Source organism: Rhamphochromis longiceps, linkage group LG22 (genome assembly GCF_057381845.1).
Source record: "Rhamphochromis longiceps isolate RC_006_pf linkage group LG22, R_longiceps_female_GT1.1, whole genome shotgun sequence".
Lineage (NCBI taxonomy): Eukaryota > Metazoa > Chordata > Actinopteri > Cichliformes > Cichlidae > Rhamphochromis > Rhamphochromis longiceps.
In genome coordinates, this window is record NC_140577.1 from 21,298,263 (window position 1) to 21,319,261 (window position 20,999).

The 20,999-nt window shown below is 40.7% G+C and overlaps 1 protein-coding gene across 1 annotated transcript in view; it reads right to left on the bottom strand.

Moving 5' to 3' along the window:
- Positions 1-991: 991 nt before the first annotated feature.
- kcnh8 (potassium voltage-gated channel, subfamily H (eag-related), member 8) overlaps positions 992-20,999 on the bottom strand; it is a 57,684-nt gene continuing 37,676 nt past the window's right edge. Inside the window, exons 8-16 of the mRNA XM_085395531.1 lie at positions 20,261-20,470; positions 18,768-18,967; positions 17,485-17,734; positions 11,533-11,747; positions 10,323-10,361; positions 9,250-9,545; positions 7,250-7,362; positions 6,992-7,071; positions 992-2,518 (exon numbers count right to left, since the gene is read on the bottom strand). Of these exons, the coding sequence (XP_085251657.1) occupies positions 1,928-2,518; positions 6,992-7,071; positions 7,250-7,362; positions 9,250-9,545; positions 10,323-10,361; positions 11,533-11,747; positions 17,485-17,734; positions 18,768-18,967; positions 20,261-20,470 (1,994 nt within the window). The 3' untranslated portion in view covers positions 992-1,927. The remainder of the gene's footprint in view (positions 2,519-6,991; positions 7,072-7,249; positions 7,363-9,249; positions 9,546-10,322; positions 10,362-11,532; positions 11,748-17,484; positions 17,735-18,767; positions 18,968-20,260; positions 20,471-20,999) is intronic.

The following is a 20,999-nucleotide window of genomic DNA, read 5'->3' on the forward strand; positions in this document are numbered from 1 at the left end:
GGCAAGGCTGGGATGGTCAGTTTGGTAAAGTAAATCCGTTGGGCATCTTTCTTTGCCTTTAGACAACAATTCTGATGGCAAAAGAGCCAAACGGGACAGTTTGTTCTTAGTGAATCATCTTGTTGGTGCAAAAATACTATTTCAGTCCTGTCAAACTATTTTTCCTCATCATTTTTTACAGAATCAACTTGAAAAATGTAAGCACATTATGATAACAAAATTTCTGAAGATACAAGTATGGCTCCTTGTAAGGAAAATAGAAATGAGGAGTGGCTCAACACTTTTGCACAGGAAATTGTAGCTCCTTGGATGTTGTGCCCTTGAATAACCTCTTTTCAGTTCTTGAATGTTTTACTAAACAAAAAAAACAACAAAAAACATAGTAGGTAACAGTCATAATTGCTGTTTATTAGCATAACATTTTTTTTATCTAATAAATATCAAAATGTTAGGGATAAAAGTTTGATTACAGTACATTCCATTTGCAGAGAAGCAGAGTCAAACCTACATGAATCCAAAAGAGAACAGTAGATCTGTCGGGATGAGAGTTATGACCTTTTCCTGGTTTAGGATTGCATCAGCTGATACCAGCAAACAGCACTGCCATAACTTTTTTATATACAGTAGCATCATTTACTGCCATCCCACACTCGTGCAATTTCTGAGGTAAAAAAATACAGCTTTAGTATCGATACATTCATAGAAATATAAAAGCGTCTTTATGTCCTTATTGTGCTTTTATGTGAGGATATTGCCTTCTTTCTGAGCAGTTGAGAAAGTGGATCTCAGGATTGATGACCCTGGAGAAAAAGTCTACATTGCGGATCATAAACCAATTTAGCATCGGTAATATTTGCTCCAGGCCTTTTCACAACATGGGCGACTATCTTGTGCTAAATTAATCAGATTTTTTTTTTAACTAAGCCCACATCCAATAAATATGCATCAGTAAAATGCCAGGTTCAGCTATTAAAGACTGAACTGTGTTTCCTTTAACTAGATAGATAAATGGCAAGCTGGATTTCCACAGGGTGACATGCAGCATGTTAATGTTTGTCTACAGGCACTACTCAAAAGGCTCGGATAGGCATGCAGAGAGAGAGAGAAAGGAAGGAAGGAGAAAGAGAGAGAGGTGTATGGAGAGAAACACTGGAAAGGGGAAACGGAGAGGGAGAAAGAAAGTCCCTGTGCTCTTAGTGACAGACAACAGCAGGGGCTGTGGTGCCTGAGGCACACCATACCCTACCACCACCTCCTTAACTGTCTTCTTCCACCCCCACCTCCCACACTTTCCCGAGGGCCAGCGGTGAAGAGCACAATACTTCCCATCTCTCTACTCACGCCGTTCTGTGCTCCAAGTCCAACCAGTCACTGTTCCATGAAATCCAGAGCATCTGACACTGGTTGAATGAGCAAGGAAAAAGGGGTTAAAAGAGAGGGTTGCCCTCCACAACACACCCTCACCGCTTGTTCTAAACCCAGCACTCCCAGTGCTTTCTCCTCCTCCAGCATGAAACCATTTTCAGTCAAAAGCAAAAAAAAAAAAAAAAATCTTCTTTTTCTCCTCCATCCTACATTATGGCACAGGCTTGCTGTGGGGGAAGGTACTGGAGGTAAGCTGATAGTTGCCGCTACGGACCAGAAAGACCAGAGCTCCACAACCGACCCAAGCCTCTAACAACACGTAGTTTCTATAAGTTAAAGCTAACACACCTAAACCTTCTGTACTTGTTTTCATGCAATGGGGATTTGAAACACGTGCCTTTAAACAAAAAGAAGAAAAACATCTGAGTTGTGTCCCTGTAAACATTTTCCAGTGGTAGAGGGGACCCCAGTTTATCAGTCTTAGCTTGAGTTTAGGAAAATATCCCAAAAAGTGTTCTTGAGAAAGTCCTGCAGACTCCAAGACATTTGTGATTAAGGTCTGCTACAAATCCTTGGTTGGGTTGTGGTTGACATCCCCGAGTCCAGTTTGAGGAGAACCACCAGAGCTCTGAATAAGACCCTCATGTCCTCCGTCCTGCGGAGGTGGACTGTGTGCACCTGGCCTAATGGAGCTAGAAGCCCTGCCTCTGCAGTGGGGAAACTCTGGAGAGCTGAGGTGCGACAAAGGCATGTGTGGCTCTGAGATCACAGAGGATGGCTGCACTTGAAGGGCCAATGAGCTGGCAGTTGGAGATGGAGTTGAGCTGGGAATACCTATGTCCCCCAAAAGGAGGTCTTGGGTTTTGTGTATGAGGGAGTGGCACAATGTGCTATGCTGCTGGGACATGATGAGGGGGGAGGAAGGTAACGACATGGGTGTTTCTGTCCACACTGTGGCAGTCTGAGAGGGGAATGGTGAAGGGAAAGTCTGACGGGAGGGGGAATGGTGTAGGTATGTGTGGCGTGCTGGGGAGTAATGTGTGGGGCAGACTACTGCAGGTTGTGGCACTGACGTCATGAGGGTCTCCATGAGTTGAGCCATTCTCTTCATGACCTGCCCCAGGTCGGCCACTTCTCTCCGAAGGGTGCTCACCTGCAGAAACAAACAAGAATCAAGAGACAATCTGCCTGTAACTATGGCTGGTATACATCATCCAAAGCACTCCACAAGTATTGAAAATAAAAAAAATATTGTGTTGGTGTCATATGGGTTACAATGTTTTTTTTGTTTTTGTTTTTGCGGAAGCAAGCTTGTAATTTATTTTAAGTCCCTGTGTGGTAGCTTTTACTGGAATCTGCAGCTACCGTCCTAGATTCATATGCATATTTATAGAAAATGTACACAATAAAGTGCATCTTTATCCCACCCTTCCCACTGTATGTTCATTTTTAACAGTCCTACTGCTGCTACTGGTTCACACTAAAGGCATTCAAATGTAAAAAAAAAAAAAAGGGAAAAAAAAGGTTGGCTTGGTTTGTTTGTCCCAGCGGTTAGTGCGCCGACTACAATTAGACAACCATTTAAGTTGTTTTTGTCAGTGGATCGTTTTGTTAGACTTTGCAGGAAAGTAGTGCAATAACGAGGATCCACAGTGAGCTGTGAAAAAGTACTGCATACCAAACAAACTGCACACCTCCCACCAGGGTACCAAAATTCCTCAGGCTGCTGAATACAGATCACACTCTCTGCTCCACGAAATCAGAACATGGCTGAAAATTGTTACGGCTGACTTTAGACAATGCTTTTTGGCTGTGTTATAAAAAAAATATGCCACTAATGTTGTCCATCTAACAGCAATACTGGCTTTATTGTCTAGAGGATGAGTGTCAAATTTAAGGCCTGGGTCAGCTTTGGAAAATATGAAGGAGGACATAAGTTTTTGGAGCAGCTATTCACACTCCACCAAAGTAGTTAAGTGACAGATAATGACATGAAAATTACTATTTTTCCACTGTCTATTATAGAAATTCTATTTTAAATAGAAAAAAGAACATTTTCATCAATCAACAAAAATGTTATGTCTGTCTGGGCGCTGAGCTACCAGAACCTTTTCTGTAATTTTACACATATATCACGAAGAAAGACTGAGACATTCTGTTGAAATTGCACTTCTTTTTTTTTATAATATGAAGATATTTTAGGGAAAACCGAAGAACTAACTTCCTCTACAGGCGGCGCAATAAACCAAGCGGAGATGGTTCCTATAATCCGCTAATTTCCTTGATTACTTTCATACTCCCTCAGCAATTGAAAGGTGTTCCTCCCAAAGTGTACGGCGTAGTCTAAGGAGCGTGGAAAGATGCTTTTCTTTCTAAACTCCTTAGACTATGATGACTTGGATCACTGAGAACCTTCACATACAACAAAGCAAGCCAAATTATTCCATTAATATGCTCCAAAAGCACAAACAGCACCAGAACCATGTGGAGGCCCAGTTCAGCAAATCCATGTAGAATTATAATGAAGGAAAGAAGGGTTAGACACATAACCCCAAAACTTTTACTAGACTGCAAACCAGTAAGGTTGGCCATTTCAGTTTATGGGGACTGATTCAGATCCAGCCTCAAGTGGCCACTGGAGGAACTGCAGTTTTTAGAACTTGAACGTGGGCTTCATTTTGCAGTTCTGGAGGTTTATAGCTACAATCTACAAGACTGCATTTGCTATATTTTGCTTAACAAATTTGACTATAACTCTCACATTCCAGTCATTACCATCAAATTGATTTTTCTGAATATATGACACAAACTTGTGAGGAGACACTGCTAATCAACAAAAAGCCACAGATTATGAATTTGTTTTTTTCAGGTCAGCCCTTCCAGGTCAAATATCTATTTCGTGCCTGCCGTTTTGCATGTAACTTCAAGCTGCTATAATTGGTCATTACACTGATGAGGGGGGTTGCTGATTAGTAGCTCTCTGCACGTGGCGTGTCCACAGAAGGCACGACCATGAAGTGCTGCCAATGTGCCATCTGCTTCTGCCAGTCAAAGCACTCATGACCATTCATCAGGCCAATCATGCACGCCAGCGCAACTGGATGCACATCAGCCCCCAGCGGGACACACAACTCCAGGTGGGAATTGCTCTGGTCGCTGCATGAATATGTCAAGAGGTGATGAGGATGAGCACTCAAGTATATTGTGATCACGACAGACCTAATCAGGCTGGGAACTTCCATTTCCTCTCTCAGCTCACATTGTTATGTTGCCGCCTAGGCGAATGTTGTCCAAAGTGATTACCTGGCTCAGTCGTTTTTAGGCAGGATTTTTAGCGTCTTACAGCATTGAGGTTGTTAAACTTTGATCAGCATCACGAAACCCTGACCAAAATCCTACTTTTGCTTTTACCATAGAAAAACATCCCCCCTTTTTCAATCTCTCCCTCTCACATGTGGCCGGGTCTAAACTCTGACTCTGATAAAAATAGAAAAGCCAAGAGTGGCGGTCCAGTCCAATCTGACACGCTGTCAACGTGATTCTAGTACGCCCACGTCAGAGATAGACGGGTTAGAGAAACAGCAGCGATGCAGCGACAGGTACCCTCAAAGTCAGTAAGAGCATAGTTAGACCAAACAAAGCTGATGTTTACTTATCCATGAGTGTTTTAAAAGTGTTGAGCTGTAGTGCTGCAGTGCATAAATATAGTAATCCAACATATTAAACAACAGCAGGAAATTGCATGAATACTAAAATCCTGATTGCTCTCTATGCCGCCTGGGAGATCATGCAGTGAATAAATTCACAGTGCTTCCCTTTGCTTACTGTTTAGCTTATTGCATGACATACATATGATTGATATGTACTCATTTTAGTTTAATTTAAGACAGGATTATTTAAATTTCTCTTATATGACAGACTGATTTAATTCTATCATCTGCTTAAAACTTCTGCTGTATTCATGCCTTAGTTTCAAGTACCTGACTTTTTCTTTGTTTCTTATTGTTCATTGTGTTCAAAAGTGGGTCGCTACTGATGAGCAGGCATGCCTATTGTGTTGTTTCATGTCTTTCTAGCAGCCTCTTTTAGTAATTATGCATCTAATTACTCAAGCTGTTCAGGTAATGCTCCCATTGCTCCTGCTCTCCTATGCACATGATGATTTCCTTGGCGTAGTACAGAGGTCACCATGCTAGGCCTCATTTGAATTTGAATTTCTCCCACTGGATAAATAAACGGTCCTGTCATGGCGCCAAGTCGCAGGGCAAGTGTAAGAGGCCAAAGAGCAAGAAGTATGTCTTATAGCAGCATGAAGAAAAATCTGGAGTTAACATGGTGAGAATGTGGTATAGGTCTGAATGATGTTAACCTTGTAAGCCTTTGGCTCAGATGGCCTTACTGAATTTTGAAAAAATAAAGTTCGAGCTTTGTTATTCAGTGGTAGTGACTCCTTTGAATAAAGGCAGAAACAAGAAGTGAAAATTACCCCCTTGGATTATCATCTCAACAGGAACCTCTTCTGATTTTGATTAAAAATGACAAAATTGGGTATCTCACTAATGCTGAATAAATCAGCCAGTGCTAGCATAGCTTAAAATAAATGTAATTTCTTTTTGCCTATAAATGATTTTTTTGTCTCCTTTGTCGTGCTTTTGTTGGACTAGTGTACGTTTGCATGGGGAGCTGATAGGGTTCAAATCAAACGGCCCTTTTCATCTCCTATGGTGATCGCTTTGAATGGATCCAAGTGTGGATTAACAGCCTACAAGACCATGCTGAGGTCCTTCCTGTTAACCACCGGTCACCCACAGAGACAGAGGAGGCACAGAGCCAGTGTGCATAACTGTGAAAAGGCTGTGCCATTGTCTTTCCTCTCTTTTATAGATTTCTTTCATTACTCATGCTTTACACACATCATGTTTCTACTAGCAACAACAGCAAAAAAAAAAAAAAAAAAAGTCCAGAGGATCTCATTTATTTGTCTATTTTTTTACAGGTTATCTCTTTCTCTTTTCTCTCTACCTCAGTCATCCCATATGATACACACCAAGGCTTAACAGGAGGAGGCGAACACTCCTCCTCACCTGCCAAGGGGTCTAATGTCAATTTAGCCGCCCGCCAATCAAAACCATAGGAAACAGCACGGCAGTCTGTTTGCGTGTATGTGTGGACATTTTAAGTTTGACAGAGCACCACGAGAATTAAAAATAAAAATATGACTAAAATCTTCAGCATTTCAACTGTATGTTAATGTGAAAAAATACAAATAGAGAAAGATTAAGTAAACGAAACGAACTAATAGGGTTTAAAATGCTTATTTGTTTGTCGTTTTTGCTTCATTACTTCCCTCAGTCCTTTCATCTGTCTTGTGGCTGACATGCTGATACAGCCATATGGTTTGTGCTTACTTGAGCCCTGTCTCTCTATCTCTATCACTCTCTGTCTCACCACAGTCATGTTTCTATGAGAGCATTAAACTTAATCTAAGATAACAAACTCCTCTTAATTCTTGCTCTTACCATAAACTAATTTTTTAACTTAAAATCGAATCATTTAATATTGTGTGAACTTGCTTTTTGTAATCCAAAAGGAGACGAGGTCCCTATAAACGCACGCAAGATCCCACCTGTTGATCGAGGTGTCGCAGTTGTCCTCTGGTCTCCTCCGCTTTAGCTGCTAATTCGGCTGTGCTTATGCGCAGCATATCTGTAACAAATAAGAAATGTATAATTCCCTTCAATCAAGGACCAATATACACCCCACAGTTGATTGCACTACAGCCATTATACAGCCATTAAGCACTCTGTCTACAAAGTGTTTTTGCATCTGGGACAGTAAATGACATAGGTTCATGTCTGTGAGTTGCGCTACATGAAGAGAATACCTGTGGTTGGTGCTGAGGCACTGGTTGGTTCACTGACAGGATGGCCTTGGTTAGAGAAGGAGAAGGCCAGGGAGCTCTCTGTCCCCTGACTGTCTTCAGTACCATCCACTATCCTGCAGAGAGATATTATTATATTATTGTGCAATAACACTACACAATGTACACATTTTGGTTATTGCATTATGGTGCTATTCCCTAAAATATTTTAGGCCAGAAATATAAGATTATGTGTTTAAAAACAAACCGAAATTTTCCATATATTTGAAATTCATAGTTTTAACATCAACACAGTATTTAATTCAATGTGAAGCATATTTGTGAATATAAACGGCAATTTAAAAAATATGTAGCTGAATTCTATATATATTACAACAGATTTTGTGTATTTAGCCAGTTATTTTTATTTCTATATAAGATAGTTATATAAGTTATATACGAATAACCAGCTTGTTTGATTTATACTCTATGTCACTGACAAATATTCATCCCATTCAGTTTATTATGTTGGCTAAATTAAAATGATCCAGTCTAAACCATGATGAGCATAAAGACTGGAAATGGGGTTACATCTTTAAAAATACAGAAATGTCTCTTATAATACATTTTAAACCCTCTATTTAACCCTTTGTCCAACACATGTCATACAATAGTGTGTGTTGGACAAAGGGTGAATGTGAGTATGATATGAACCCACGTTCATCTGCTTCACTTCCACACATTCAACTGGCAAATGAGTCATGTGATTCCTACTTAAGCTTCTCCAGCCTGTCCACAGTTGCTGTGAAGATGCAAGCCACTTTGCAACCCACCTTCACCTCAGTCTTTCTTTATATATAATGTCTGACTTAACTAATACCACGTCTTCTGATGTCTGCTCTGTTCGTTCTGGGATCTTGCTGCTGTTCCCTGACTTCTGCTTTCCATGTACATGAGTGAAAGTGCATGGAGGTCTCTCATCAGGAATTAATTAATGCAGTTGGTTCCTCCTTTCCATAATGATTCATTCATGTGTGTGTCATTAGAGAAAGTTTTAACACGACTCTATTCAGTGCTGTGAGAAACGAAATGCCTCCCATGATTCAATAGCTTACAGAACCACTTTTAGCAGCAGTAACTTGCAGTGAAGGTTTTCTGTATGACTTTATCAATAACTCATAGCATTGTGGAGGAATTTTGTCCCACTCTGCTTTACAATGTTGCTTCAGTTCATAGAGGTGTCATGTATGCACAGCTCCTTTACGTTCCTGCCACATGATCTTAGAGGATCGTAGGGGTCTGTTGTAGCTTTAGCTGCTGGACAAATAACCTCATATTTGACTCTAGAATACTTTGGTTTACAAAGGTGTTCATGGTCAGCTCAGTGACTGCAAGGCATCCAGGTCATGTGGTTGCAAAACAACCAAATGACCTGTGATTCTGCTCATATGCTGTTTTTGGATTTTACCAAACATGTTGCTGTATAGCCAAATAGCTTCACTTTGGTCTCATCTGTCAAAAGGACATTGTTCCAGAAGCCTTGTGGTTTGCTCAGATGCAACTCTGCAAACCTAACCTGTGCTGCCATGTTCTCTTTAGAAAGAAGAGGCTTTCTTTGTGCTGTCTTTCCAAACAAGCCATACTTATTTAGTCGTTTTCTGATTGTGCTGTCATGTATATTATAAATGTAACATTTAATATGCTGACTGAGGTCGTTGGAGTCCGAGATATATTTCTTCCATTTTGCAGTTTCTGTAAAAACTGCACGTTTCAGGGTGTGAAACCTTTTCTGTATACCCTCACTGATAGATCACATAATAGAAATTAAGAGGATTAGACTTCCATTAGTCTGTCACAGGGTTTAGTAAATACACATACTGTTTGTCACTGATGACACTTTTGAGTCATTTCTAGTTTGCGGCATATGCACTCTTCCAAAGAAATATAAAAATAGGCATAGCTTGGATTCACAGGGAAACAGGCCTAGACAGGAAGTAAGACCAATCAGTGGAGAACAAACTCACCTGGGGCTGAGATTGGAAGGATCTAAAGTGTTGAGAGTAATTTCCTGGATCTTCCTCCGAGACCTGCTAGAGTTTTGTGCCACGCTCTTCTGGCTGGGTCCGCACATTGGAGACTTCTCACCAGCCCCCCTGAGGTTCACTGCTCGTTTCTGCTGTGATAACAAAGATACGGTCACGGCCTCTTGCTCCTCTTGCTCCTCCAGCTCCTCCAGCTCCGCATCTTCCTCATGTTCCTCCTGTGCCTCTGTGATAGGTGGATAGCCCTGAACCACTCGCCCGTTCCTCTTCACCTCTGACTGAAAAAAAAGCAAAATTAAATTAAAATCTAAAATCACTTTGGCTCATCTGTGGCTCATCATGGCCATTTCACTTTTTCCTCTGCAAAGTTAATAAAATGGTTCTTTATTTTTTTTAAGTAAACAAAATGTACTAATGACTTGTAAGTGCAATGAGTTGCCCACTCAGTTGGATAAAAGGTCAGATCAACAGTTTAGGTTGCAGATGTGTCCTGCAGAACAGTAAATGCAACACCTGACACCTGTCTCATTGAACACAGAGAGCTGCGTCTATCATTAGTGGTCTGCAATGAGCCTTCAGCTACAAGATGAGGTCTCAGCCTGATAATAGCAGAAGTAAAGACCACAGTCGCCTACTGAACCATCTTCCTCTGACAAAAATACCACCAGCGTGAGATTAATGTCTCATCGAGAGAGATAGACTCTTCTGTAAAATATTGGAACAGCTTGACAGTATATAGAGCATCTTATCGCCTTCTATTCTGGTGCCGCCATGATCTAATGACTGCAACTAATTTTGTGCAGAAGTGATCTATTTCGTCCTTCATCAAGTCTCAAACAATGATTGTGCCCATTATCGGTGACTGAAGCCTTCCGCTGAGTCACCCAACAAAGTTTTCAGAGTGCAGAAGCATCAAATTTCTTAGTGAGAGCTGATGAAAAATTCGGTGATGGCTGTTAACAAACAACATGAACTAATCGGACAAGTCTTTTAAATTAATGGCACCTGTCTAAAAGCTGTTTAGCTTCTGCTTGTGAGAGTGAGAATTTGGGTACCTGCGTCTCTAGAGCTGTTGTGGACAGTCTGGCCTTAACCTGGAAGAAAGCCAAAGAGGAAACACAGTAAATGAACTGCAGATAAGAGCAATTAAGCTGCCATCTTTCTTTTCTTGCTTTTAATTTACAGGTGAGTCAGTTCACAAGGTTATACAGTAAATTATTTTCTAAAGCCAGTATAAGAATAGAATAGATGATAATGACAAATACCCTAATGACCTTGATATAGTAGTACTGTAGTGGTAAATGCAGGATAGTAAGACCAAAAAAAAAAAAGCAATCTCAACATTTCAGCCGCAAAACACCCCTCCATCTCCTGTCTTCATTTAAAGTCTATTGAGCCCTGCGGCATGCAGTCCGAGTGAGTGCGGGTGTGTGTGTGTTAATGATGTGTGTGCGCGTGTAAGTGGGCCAGCGGCGTTTGGGCAGGCGAGACAAAAACACCTGACTGTAATTACAGCAGTTCAGCTTCTCCAAGTCGGCTCAGCTAGCTCTCTCTCTCTGTAATTTTAAAGTTTCCAGACCCTTCTTGCTTTGCCGTCTCTAAACTCATCAGTCATTCTCACACATTAGTACAGTATCGTGATTCATTTCACCGAGAAATTGGCGAGAGCACATTAATTGCTTCTCTTGCACTGCTGTGGGTAATACCCAGGCATCATTAATTAAAAAATATTAAAAAATCAGGATCTATTAAGGGTGTATGGAGATAATTAAAACAAATGAAAGATTTGATTTGGTGTTTGGCTTTGGGATCCCCAAATTTATTTTGCTTATTTAGTTTATTATTTCATTGCTATTGCTTTAGCAAAATTAGCACCTAACGCATGTCTTCTCACATCTTTCTTTCTTTTCATAGTTCCTTCTTTTGGCATCACAATCAAAAAACGGTCCATGGGGGATGTATAGTTAAAAATCAGTTTAAATCTCCTTCCAAGGAAAACATGATTTGATCCCGTGCTAAATTTGTAACTTTCCTCATTTATTTTGCTTGGATATGCTTTCCACAATGTAAAATAATCTCATGAGATAAGCTTTAAGAAGCTCCAGACTGAGAGCTATTGTTGATGATGTAACTGTAAATGATGTAACTCTCTCCTTTAAAATGAAACTACCACGAAGATTACAAACTGTTTGTACTAATTTCCCTCGCTTTATAAGTTAGCCAATTATATGTGGAATCAATACACCAATACTTGGATGGACTCACGTGTGCCTCGTGTCCCTCTCTCAGGTTGTACGTGAGGTCCTGCTGGATGTCCTGGACGAAGTGGTGAGAGTACTCAGGATAGAGGTCCAACACCTCATAGAGTCCTTTCAGGTTGATACACTGCAGGTCACAGTAGGTCAGGGCTTTCACATCTGCATTGGTTTTTATTACCCGGTTATCCAAGGACAGGTTTGCTCCGATCAGGTCACCTTTACCTGCTCAGGCAGAGAGAGAGTGAGATGGTCAGAAAAAGAGGTGACAGCATAATGTACACTGTGGTAAAGGGTGTTAGAGGCACAGACTCAGTAATCTTTTCTGCAGACGCATCGGGACACATCAGCGATAACTGAAAAGTTTATAAGCTTGGAGGGTGGAGAGGTCCTGGAGCAGAGTAATGCTTAGACATTAAGAGGATTATTCATTTATTCAAGACTCAGAATATAACTTCTTCTGAATTCTAATTAGTAACTTTGTCACTATTATAGACTGTATGTCTTCTATTATTACACTAAGTACTGAGCACAGTGTTGGTTAAGGCAGGGAAGGAAGACACACTCAGCTTGGTAAAGCTGAAAACAGCTGATCTCACTGCAAGCCCCCAAAGGTGATAGCTCAGCTAACACACTTTTACAAATCCTCATAGTAAATTTTATTAAGGGTGCACTACTAAGGAACCTTGGACTACATATAATTGCTGCTGCCTCTGCAAGCTTCTTTGGAACCCACCTCCACCTCAGCTTCTCCTTCTCACGTGGTGTCTGACTTAATCGATGTCATGTGTGTTGTAATTTCCACCTGTTCAACTGTGTACCTGGAGCCTTGAGGCTGCTATACCATGACAGAGCCACATACCACCAAACTCCACCTCTATCGAAAAAAGAAAGGCAGCCTGAAATTCTTTATTTGTTTATTACCCAAACGTCTTTTGCTAATTAACGTTTGCCACTGACTTCTTAGATGTTAAAGTATGAAGAGCATAAAGAGGCAACTGCAAATGCATCTGCAAGACCAAAAACTGAGCACTCTATTAACGGGAAAGCTTCAAGTAATACTGTTTAAAAAGCTAAACACTAATGACCAAGTAATACCAAATAGGAAACAAGCTTAATGAGAGAGAGAATAAACAGAATATTGCAGCGTTGTTTTGGTCTATAATTATTATTTATAAATCACTTCCACTGCTTTTAGTCAGTTTTACAGTTTGGGTGAAGTGGCTGTGACAGCTGTTCCTCTCCATACAGGATGAAGATAAGTGCCCCTTTAGAGTTAATATCCCTTAAGCAGAGATAAATTATTCATTATGGTCATTTCGTGGTGTGAACGCGGCTAAATTACACCACAGCTGATGGAGTGGCAGTCATGACTGTTCATGTTCTCCTTCTCTGTCGCTTTCTCAACCCACTCCTTCTCACCCCGGTTATTATTCCTCTCCTCTTTCATTCGCTCCCTCTGTTTTTAGAGATCCAACTGGTTCAGCTATATCAAAACCCTTTGTCACTGACTTTTCTTTCTTTTCCATCATCTTCCTTCTCCTCCATTTCCTCTTTTTCTTTTCTTGCTTCTTTGTTTCACTTCTTGTTTCCTGCTTTGTGTTTCCTGTCCGCTATTCGTCTGCTACTTTGTGTTTCCCAAACTTCCATTTTATTCTTAACATTTTAGCTTTTGTTGCATCATTCTGGTTTTTAATTTGCTTTTTTGTCTTCCTATTTACTTCTTTCTTTCTTCTTTGCTGTCTTTCTTATCTTTTTTTGTATCTGTCTCTTTCTAGGTTTCTTTCATTCCTGTCATCCCCATCTTCCTTTTTTAAATTCTCCTCTTCCTTTTCAGCTCACTAGATGCTTCCCCTCTGCCTCCATCTCCTGTTTGCCTTCTAACCTTTTTATCTGCCATGTTTTACTTCTTTCTGAGTTTCTCTGTCTTCTCCATTTTGTGTTTTCTTTCTTTTTATTCATTTTTCCTTTTCTTTTCATTTTTCTTTCTGCTTATCTTTCTGTCTTGTTAACTTTTGATTCCTTCTTCCTTATGTTCCTTCCTTTCTCCCTTCACTCACCAATCTGGACCTCAGCTTGGCTCACTTTTACTCTCATCACTTCTTCTTCTTCTCTTTCCTTTTTTCTTTTCTCATCACTTTCTCTCATCTTAAGCCCCATCCGTTTTCATTTACTTCATCTCATTTGATTCCTCTTGTTTTACACTCTTCTGCTTCCTTTTTTGCCCTCCCTCTTTCAGCACACGTTCTCTCCATCTTCCCAAAGTTTCTCCTCATCCTCTCACTCTTCCTGTTTTTGGTCTTCTGTCTGTTATGTGGTACTGAGCTGTGGCTATGGACTCGCTGTGTGGCAAGGAAGGGGGTGATAGAGAGAGACGAGAGACACATGCTGAGAGAGAGAGAGAACCTTTTTTTTTTCTTCAGACACTCGAAGTTAGCCTGACCTTCAGCACATAAGCACAGAGACAACGCTCTCCGCCTGTCAAGCCTACATACACATATGCACCCACCCACACACACACGCACACAAACACATGCCATTCAGCAGAAAACAGCAGAAAACAATTCCGCCTACTCGATACACACAAACAGGAAAACACAGAAACCTTTTTTTCCCTCTTTTTTTAACAGGAGAAAAGGCATGCAGGTGTTGTTTCTACAAACAACTAGATACACACACAAAGATAACAATGCCAAAAGAGGAAAAAACCATGACAGATGGAGTTTCTTGAACCATCTGGCTGTCTTCTATTCTCTGTCACACGCACTTGTGACAGATAGAGTGTATTCCTGTGTCATGAACGTCAGAAAGCAAAAGCCAGTATGGTCACTTAGGGCAAGAGGTTGCATCGCACAGCAGATGTGCATGCTTGCAGATACAGCTCGAGTGAGTCTACATCTCGATTTGTTCTGCACACAAAGATGGGCATCATTTTATGAACTTTCAGAAAATTCTTCATCTCTAAGCTGAACATACTGGAGTTTTTTTTTTTTAAATCTTACTTAAAAAAATAGTCCATTACATATTGAGTATTAAGTATTGAGCACTGAAGAAGTTGAATGATTACCTTTATAACCATGTTTAATGTGTTAAAGTCGTTTTAGGAGCAGATTTTGTGACTCTTTTGTTCTTTTATCATTCTATCATTCTACCCTGTTATTCAGCTTTGGTATTAATAGTGGCAATGAAGATACAGACAAGACATGTGGGTGGAGAGAGAGCAGATTTGCACTTTATATTTAAGTTCCCATGAATATTAGTTGCCTACTATCGCTTTATAAGTCATTGGAAAGCATAATGATTTATTCTGCATGGCTGTGTTTTACAACTGCAAGCTCATTAACTAAGTGCTTTCCCTCAAAAATGTACTTAACTGCTTCTTCATAGTAACAAATCTATTATACATGGATTACAAGCTTAATATGGTTTGTTCAGTGTTGCATGTTTAAGGTCGCACAAGAACAACCATTTCTTAAGAAACTAAATAAATATGATCTATTCTCAAGTAACAAAAAACCCCCAACCAAAAACAAAAAATGTCTAACAAACTCTTATTAAGACTACCGATTCTATAGAGAGGCCCTCGCAGTTTGACATGTTGCACAGAGCCTTTTGATTGGGATCTGCCAGTTTAAGATGACCATTTGATACTTGCAATACGTGAGATGTTTTTAATCAGGCAAATGCATAATAAAAATGAATAATAAGGACAAAGAGACTTTGCTAAAGTGAAATGCAACTTCATAAATATGAAACGTCTGCAGCACACGTTTCTCTGTTTTATCTAATTTGTTCTTCTCAGGAGACACTACTGGCTGTGATGGCTTTTATCTTTATCAAGCTTTATTTTCCTTTATGCTTTATTTTAACCTTTTTCATTTACTTTTTCTTTCATTTGTATTTCACCAAGACTTCTGCTGTATAAACAAAACAGTCCTTTTTAAATAATTATTGTAATTTCATGAACAAAGACAGCGATATTTTTTCTCGGTTCAAGCTGACTCGCAGCTTTTGAGCACGTTGTGGAACCGTTAATGAGAAGCCCGTTTCTATTTTAGCACGCGGCTTCCTTTGGAATTGCTGAATCGGGGGGATCCACCTACTGAAATAGACTGTTTTTTGTATTTTTCTGTTTCTGTTGTAGAAAACACAGGAGTCAGTTCTGGCTTCAGATGCTGTAATTAGCTGCTGCTTTAGCAAATCAAATATCGATTTAAAACTGAAAGTGAAAAAGCAAATGAATTTGGCCTGGGGTGTCACATAGAGACCTACTTCAGCAAGCAACGAGGAACTGGGATGAGCAGCATTAAAACGATCAAGACTAGAAGAAACTAAAATGACCTAACTCTGTGAATTGGACTGATTAAATGTGCTAGACTCAACTGGACAGCACAGATTAAAGCTGACAGAAGACTGAATTACACTTCTGTGGAAAAGATATGATGAATGCTCAGCTGGACATAACTGGATTGCAATAGTTTAGCCTGGATGGAATTGGACAATTATGGATCGAATGGATCACTGGTATATGATATAAAACAATCGGCAAAGGTTGAATGTCTCTTTCATCACCTGCCAGTCAGCGCCGCTCATCCTCTATGGGCTTCAAGACATCACTAAAACATGCAGCCCAGCTTAAAGAAGAATGCAGCTCCTTCATATTATGTGCACAAATTGACAAGTCCTTCTTTGCCTACTGCAAAAGGAGATTGCTCAAAAATGGCATTTACACTCACTGGTCACTGCATTTGGTACATTTTCAACCGCTCTTTAACTCAAATATCTAATCAGCCAATCACACGGCAGCTTCATCCATCCAGCTCCATCAATATAGGCCTGTAGACATGGTCAAGGCGACCTGCCCAAGTTCAAAATGATTGTCAGAATGAGAAAGAAAGGTGATATAGGAGACTTCAAACATGCCATTGTTGTTGGCCGTTGGCTGGTTTGAGAATTTCAAACACTGCTGATCTACTGGGACTTTCCCACACGACAATCTCTAGGGTTATCAGAGAATGGTCAGAAAAGGAGAAAATGTCCAGTCAATGGCAGTTCCCAGGGTGCCTGTTTGGCTTCCAAGTTGAGCAGGCAATATGCTGCATGTGCTGGAGGGCTAAATGCTGTATCCCGGGTCTGACTCAGATCCAAGGCTTGTTGTCTCATCTTCACTGCACAATCTAATACAGACAAAAAGGAACCCCCAAGACATGCTTCTAGCTGATTGGAAGGCTGCAGAAGAATGTACAACAGATGTGCTACTGCTGCAGAAGACCACACCAGGTGGCACAAGAACAGGATACTTAGGCTACAATGTTGCCTGGTCTGACGATTCTCAATTTCTGCTGCAAAATTCGAATGAATTTTTAAATATGCACGGATCCATCCCACCTTGTTTGTGTAAATTGTTACAACCAAATGAGCATTGTTGCCTAACTGAGCTTAACCACAGCCTGAATATTGTTGCTGACCTATGACCCTGCACCATTATCTGATGGATGCTTCCAGCAGGATAACACACCATGCCACAAAGCTCAAATCATCACAAACTGGTTTCTTGAACATGACAATAAGTTCAGTGTACTTAAATGGACTACACAACCACTAGATCTCAATCCAATAGAGCACCTTTTGCAATGTGTTGGAAGATTCACATCATGGATATGCAGTCGACAAATCTGCAGCATCAGAGTGATAATAACTTCAGAGGAATCTCTGCTGAGGCCAGTGAGTTGACTTTTTAACAAGAGCTTAATAATAATTCACTGAAAATGCACAATAGCCTCTAGGACAATGTAATCCTTCAAATTCAAAACAATTAGCCTATTTTCAGGATGGGCTTTTACACAAAGAGCCACGCAGAGCTTCGTTATTAAGCTTGCTGTTTCCTTGTTAAAATTAGAAAAGATCTGTTTTCCTTCCATCTTCCCACCCCCGAGCCCCTTCCTTCTCCCTTTTATCATACCCAGAATGGCCAGCACCATGCCATCTTTCAGCACTTCCATGGATCCTGAGCAGACAAAGAAGATGGCCTGGAGAGCGTCACCCTGTCGAAGGAGGTACTCTCCTGGAGCACAGAAAGAGGTCTTGATGTGCAGTGACAGGGAGCGCAGGCAGCCGCGACTGGCAGAGGCAAACAGCGACAGCTCCAGGATCTCCTTGTTAAGGTGCATGGTGATGTCAGATCGCAGCTCATCTGGGAAGTCCTTCAGCAGCTGTAGAGATGGGGGGGGAAATAGAAATCAGAGAAGGATGTGAGCAGCATGACACTTGTAATTGTAAGAAAAAAAAAACACATGTACCTAAAGTTAAAAGATATTATTATTACTATCATTATGTAGTAATAATTACCTTTATACACCATTACCAACCAATGCAACACCTGTGGCTGCAACACAGACAATATAAGGTGAGAATTTGGAGAAACGCTGTCATTTGCACATCATCTATCTGTCCATCCCCTCAGCGGGACAAAGATCTGCAGCTCAGCAGCATCACAGCTGATCAATGAGTCATCAGAGCCAGGCTTACTTTAATCAACAGGCCCATCTATAATTCATTTGTCTGGGTTTCATCATCATCACTCCCTCCACTCCCTGCTCTGTTTTCTGACAGCTGTCTTGCAGGCATTCACAGCCTAGAGGGACGAGTTGCTACTATACTGCTGACTGGTTGCCTCCGTTTCCCTGAGCTTATCAAGCAGAGGTGTTGTTCACCCTGTCTTACTGTGTGTTTTCTCTACATGGTCCTGAAGCCACATTTGCACACTTAGATCTGTTTGCACGTTTCCTTTCACCTGATGTTGTCTTCAACAAAAACAAAATCTGGTTTTGAAAACCAGCCTCGAATCATCATTTTTGAAACTGAAGGCCGAGAGCTTGTCCTCTAAATATCATCATGCATAGACAAAAAAGTCATGTCTTCTTCTCCCTGTGAGTCAGTGCTCAGGGCTAAACACACCTGCATTCACTGTGGGTAATCATAGTACCATTGATTGTATTTTCACCTCTACCGTGAGCCTAAATGTGGCTGACATGTAAGGAGTATGTGAACTTTCAAATGAGTTATCGGTCCCTGTGGGCTGTGCTGTTGGACATTTAAAGTACAAGTGAACAGACCAAGTAGGGAAAGGGTTAATACCAACTGAAGTAATTACTGTATTTGATGCTGATGTTGGGATATCGTCAATGCAAAGACACTTCCAATTTCAGTTTAGCAAAAACCAATCAGGTCGTCTTCCTTTCATACCTCGTTACAGTCGATGCCATTGTTGACCGACCAGGTTGTTTGAAAGTACTCCAGCATTCGCTGCTTGAGGCTCTGCGGCAGATGATGGACACGTATGAAGTCCTTGAGATCTTTGGTTTTGGTGTGGTACAGAGACCAGCGTGAGTACATCCTCTGGATAATGGCTGTCACATTACCAAAGACCAAAGCGTGCATCAGTGCTGCAGGTAAGAAGAGATGAAGAAGGAGAGTTAATGAAGTGGACAGTAAGCATGGATGACATACAGTGAAAAATGTGCTGACAGTGAATTGTCAAGACAGGGAACAAAAATAGGAAACCTGACTAAACTCTTTTCTAGACTGGTTTTGTATCTCACAGTAAACCAAAGAGAAACATCAGCACAAGTGTTACAAGTGCAGCACAATAACAGTAGAAAAACATGGAATTGGACTCAGATCATAAGTTGCTCAAAGCAGGTCAGAGAGAAACATCTAGAAACAGGAACTCTGTCATATTTCTAAAATATTAAATAAGCAACAGGAATAAGGCAGGAATACAACAGTTCTGCCTCCACTTGATTTCTATGATCAAATAAACATCAAATCAACTAAATATACACATGCATATCCTGCAGCTCTACTCCTAGAACACAGGAACATCAGGATTAGGTCTGGCAGGGTCATATTTGACTGGGATGACAGATACCTGTCCTGTTCACCTAAGCTCATCCACTTTTCAGTGGTGCTGCAGCTGCAAGACGGGAAAGTGGGACTGCTGTGACAGCGATTACTGATTGTGGCATGAGCTATTAATGAAAGAAAACTGAGCTTTAAGCTTCACCACTGAAAACTAATTACATTTTATGTTTTACACTGTTGTAAGGTCATTTAGTCATATTGTTATTCATGTTTGCATTGAATGATGGAATAAAATGATTTAATTCAATTCCACCCATCCAGTTTGGCCTATGTTTCCATATAAATATGAACAGGTGCTTGGTTCAAGTTTTTATTTCGTGTAAACCCAACAGGGATAGCGTGTGTGTGTGTTTGTGTAAGCACATGTTTGTGTGGTGTGTCTGTGACAGCTACTGCTACTGCCCCAGGCAGCCAGGGACATTTAGCATTTAGCTGAACCAGAATTGGGAGTGTCCACAGGGAAAACCCCCACCACGGTGACCTCTCCTCATCCCCAAAACACAAATGTAGTGTAACAAGCCAGTTTAAACCGGATCAGACCTTCCTGCAGTTGTCTGCCAGTGAAATATAACAGCTTACAGTGAAACAAATGATGGACCAGGATCAGATTTTGTTGATGTTCCATCCATCCGTCTATCCTGCTTCACTGCGTATCCGATTTCAGGTAAGGGTCATTTGTACAGGTAAGTATAATTCCACACACTGTTGTCTCAATCTGATCTCATGATAAATGTAAGCATTTCCATCATTTCCAAAACACGTGTGCACTCAAGTTAATGTGACGATATCTCACGACTGATCGTTTGTTCGTGTACCTCCTATAAGCATGACACAAACGGAGAAGATCTTCTCAGCGTCAGTGTTGGCTGACACATTGCCGAAGCCCACGCTGGTGAGACTGCTGAGTGTGAAGTAGAGTGAAGAGATGTAGACGCTTCGGATGGAGGGACCACTGCCAGAACCATTAACACCTCCTGTGGGATAGTACGGCGACTCCAGACGCTTTCCCAGTTCATGGAGCCATCCTGTTTTAATATAGTGTAAACAGCAAACGGATGGTCAGACAGAAACGTTAAATTTGTTTCAATTTCATAACAGCAGTTAATATAAAAATTCAACTCGACTTGTAACAAAATTTCCACAAAATTACCAGCCTTCATTTTTACTGGTTATCATGAAATCCTATGCAGTAATTGGTGAAAAGAAATCTGCATTGTTCTCATGACCCACTGGATATTGACCGGGATCCAGTTATGAAGATGCAAGAACAAGGTAATTGTGAACAGCACCGCTTATCGATGCTAACCAAAAATCAGCCCAACAGGCCTCGTTATACATAAGTGACCTGAGGACTAAAGGGGAAGCCTTGTGTTTCGGTATGAGAAGAATTAACACATTTTGCACTGATTTTACAATGCACACACACATAAGTGATGCAGTTGTTGCACCCACCTTTTTTTACGGCTCTACCGTAAAGGCTTAAAATCCTATATGAAGACCCTGATGACAAATGCATATACAGGTAAATATAAGATCTCACTTGCAGAAAAAACC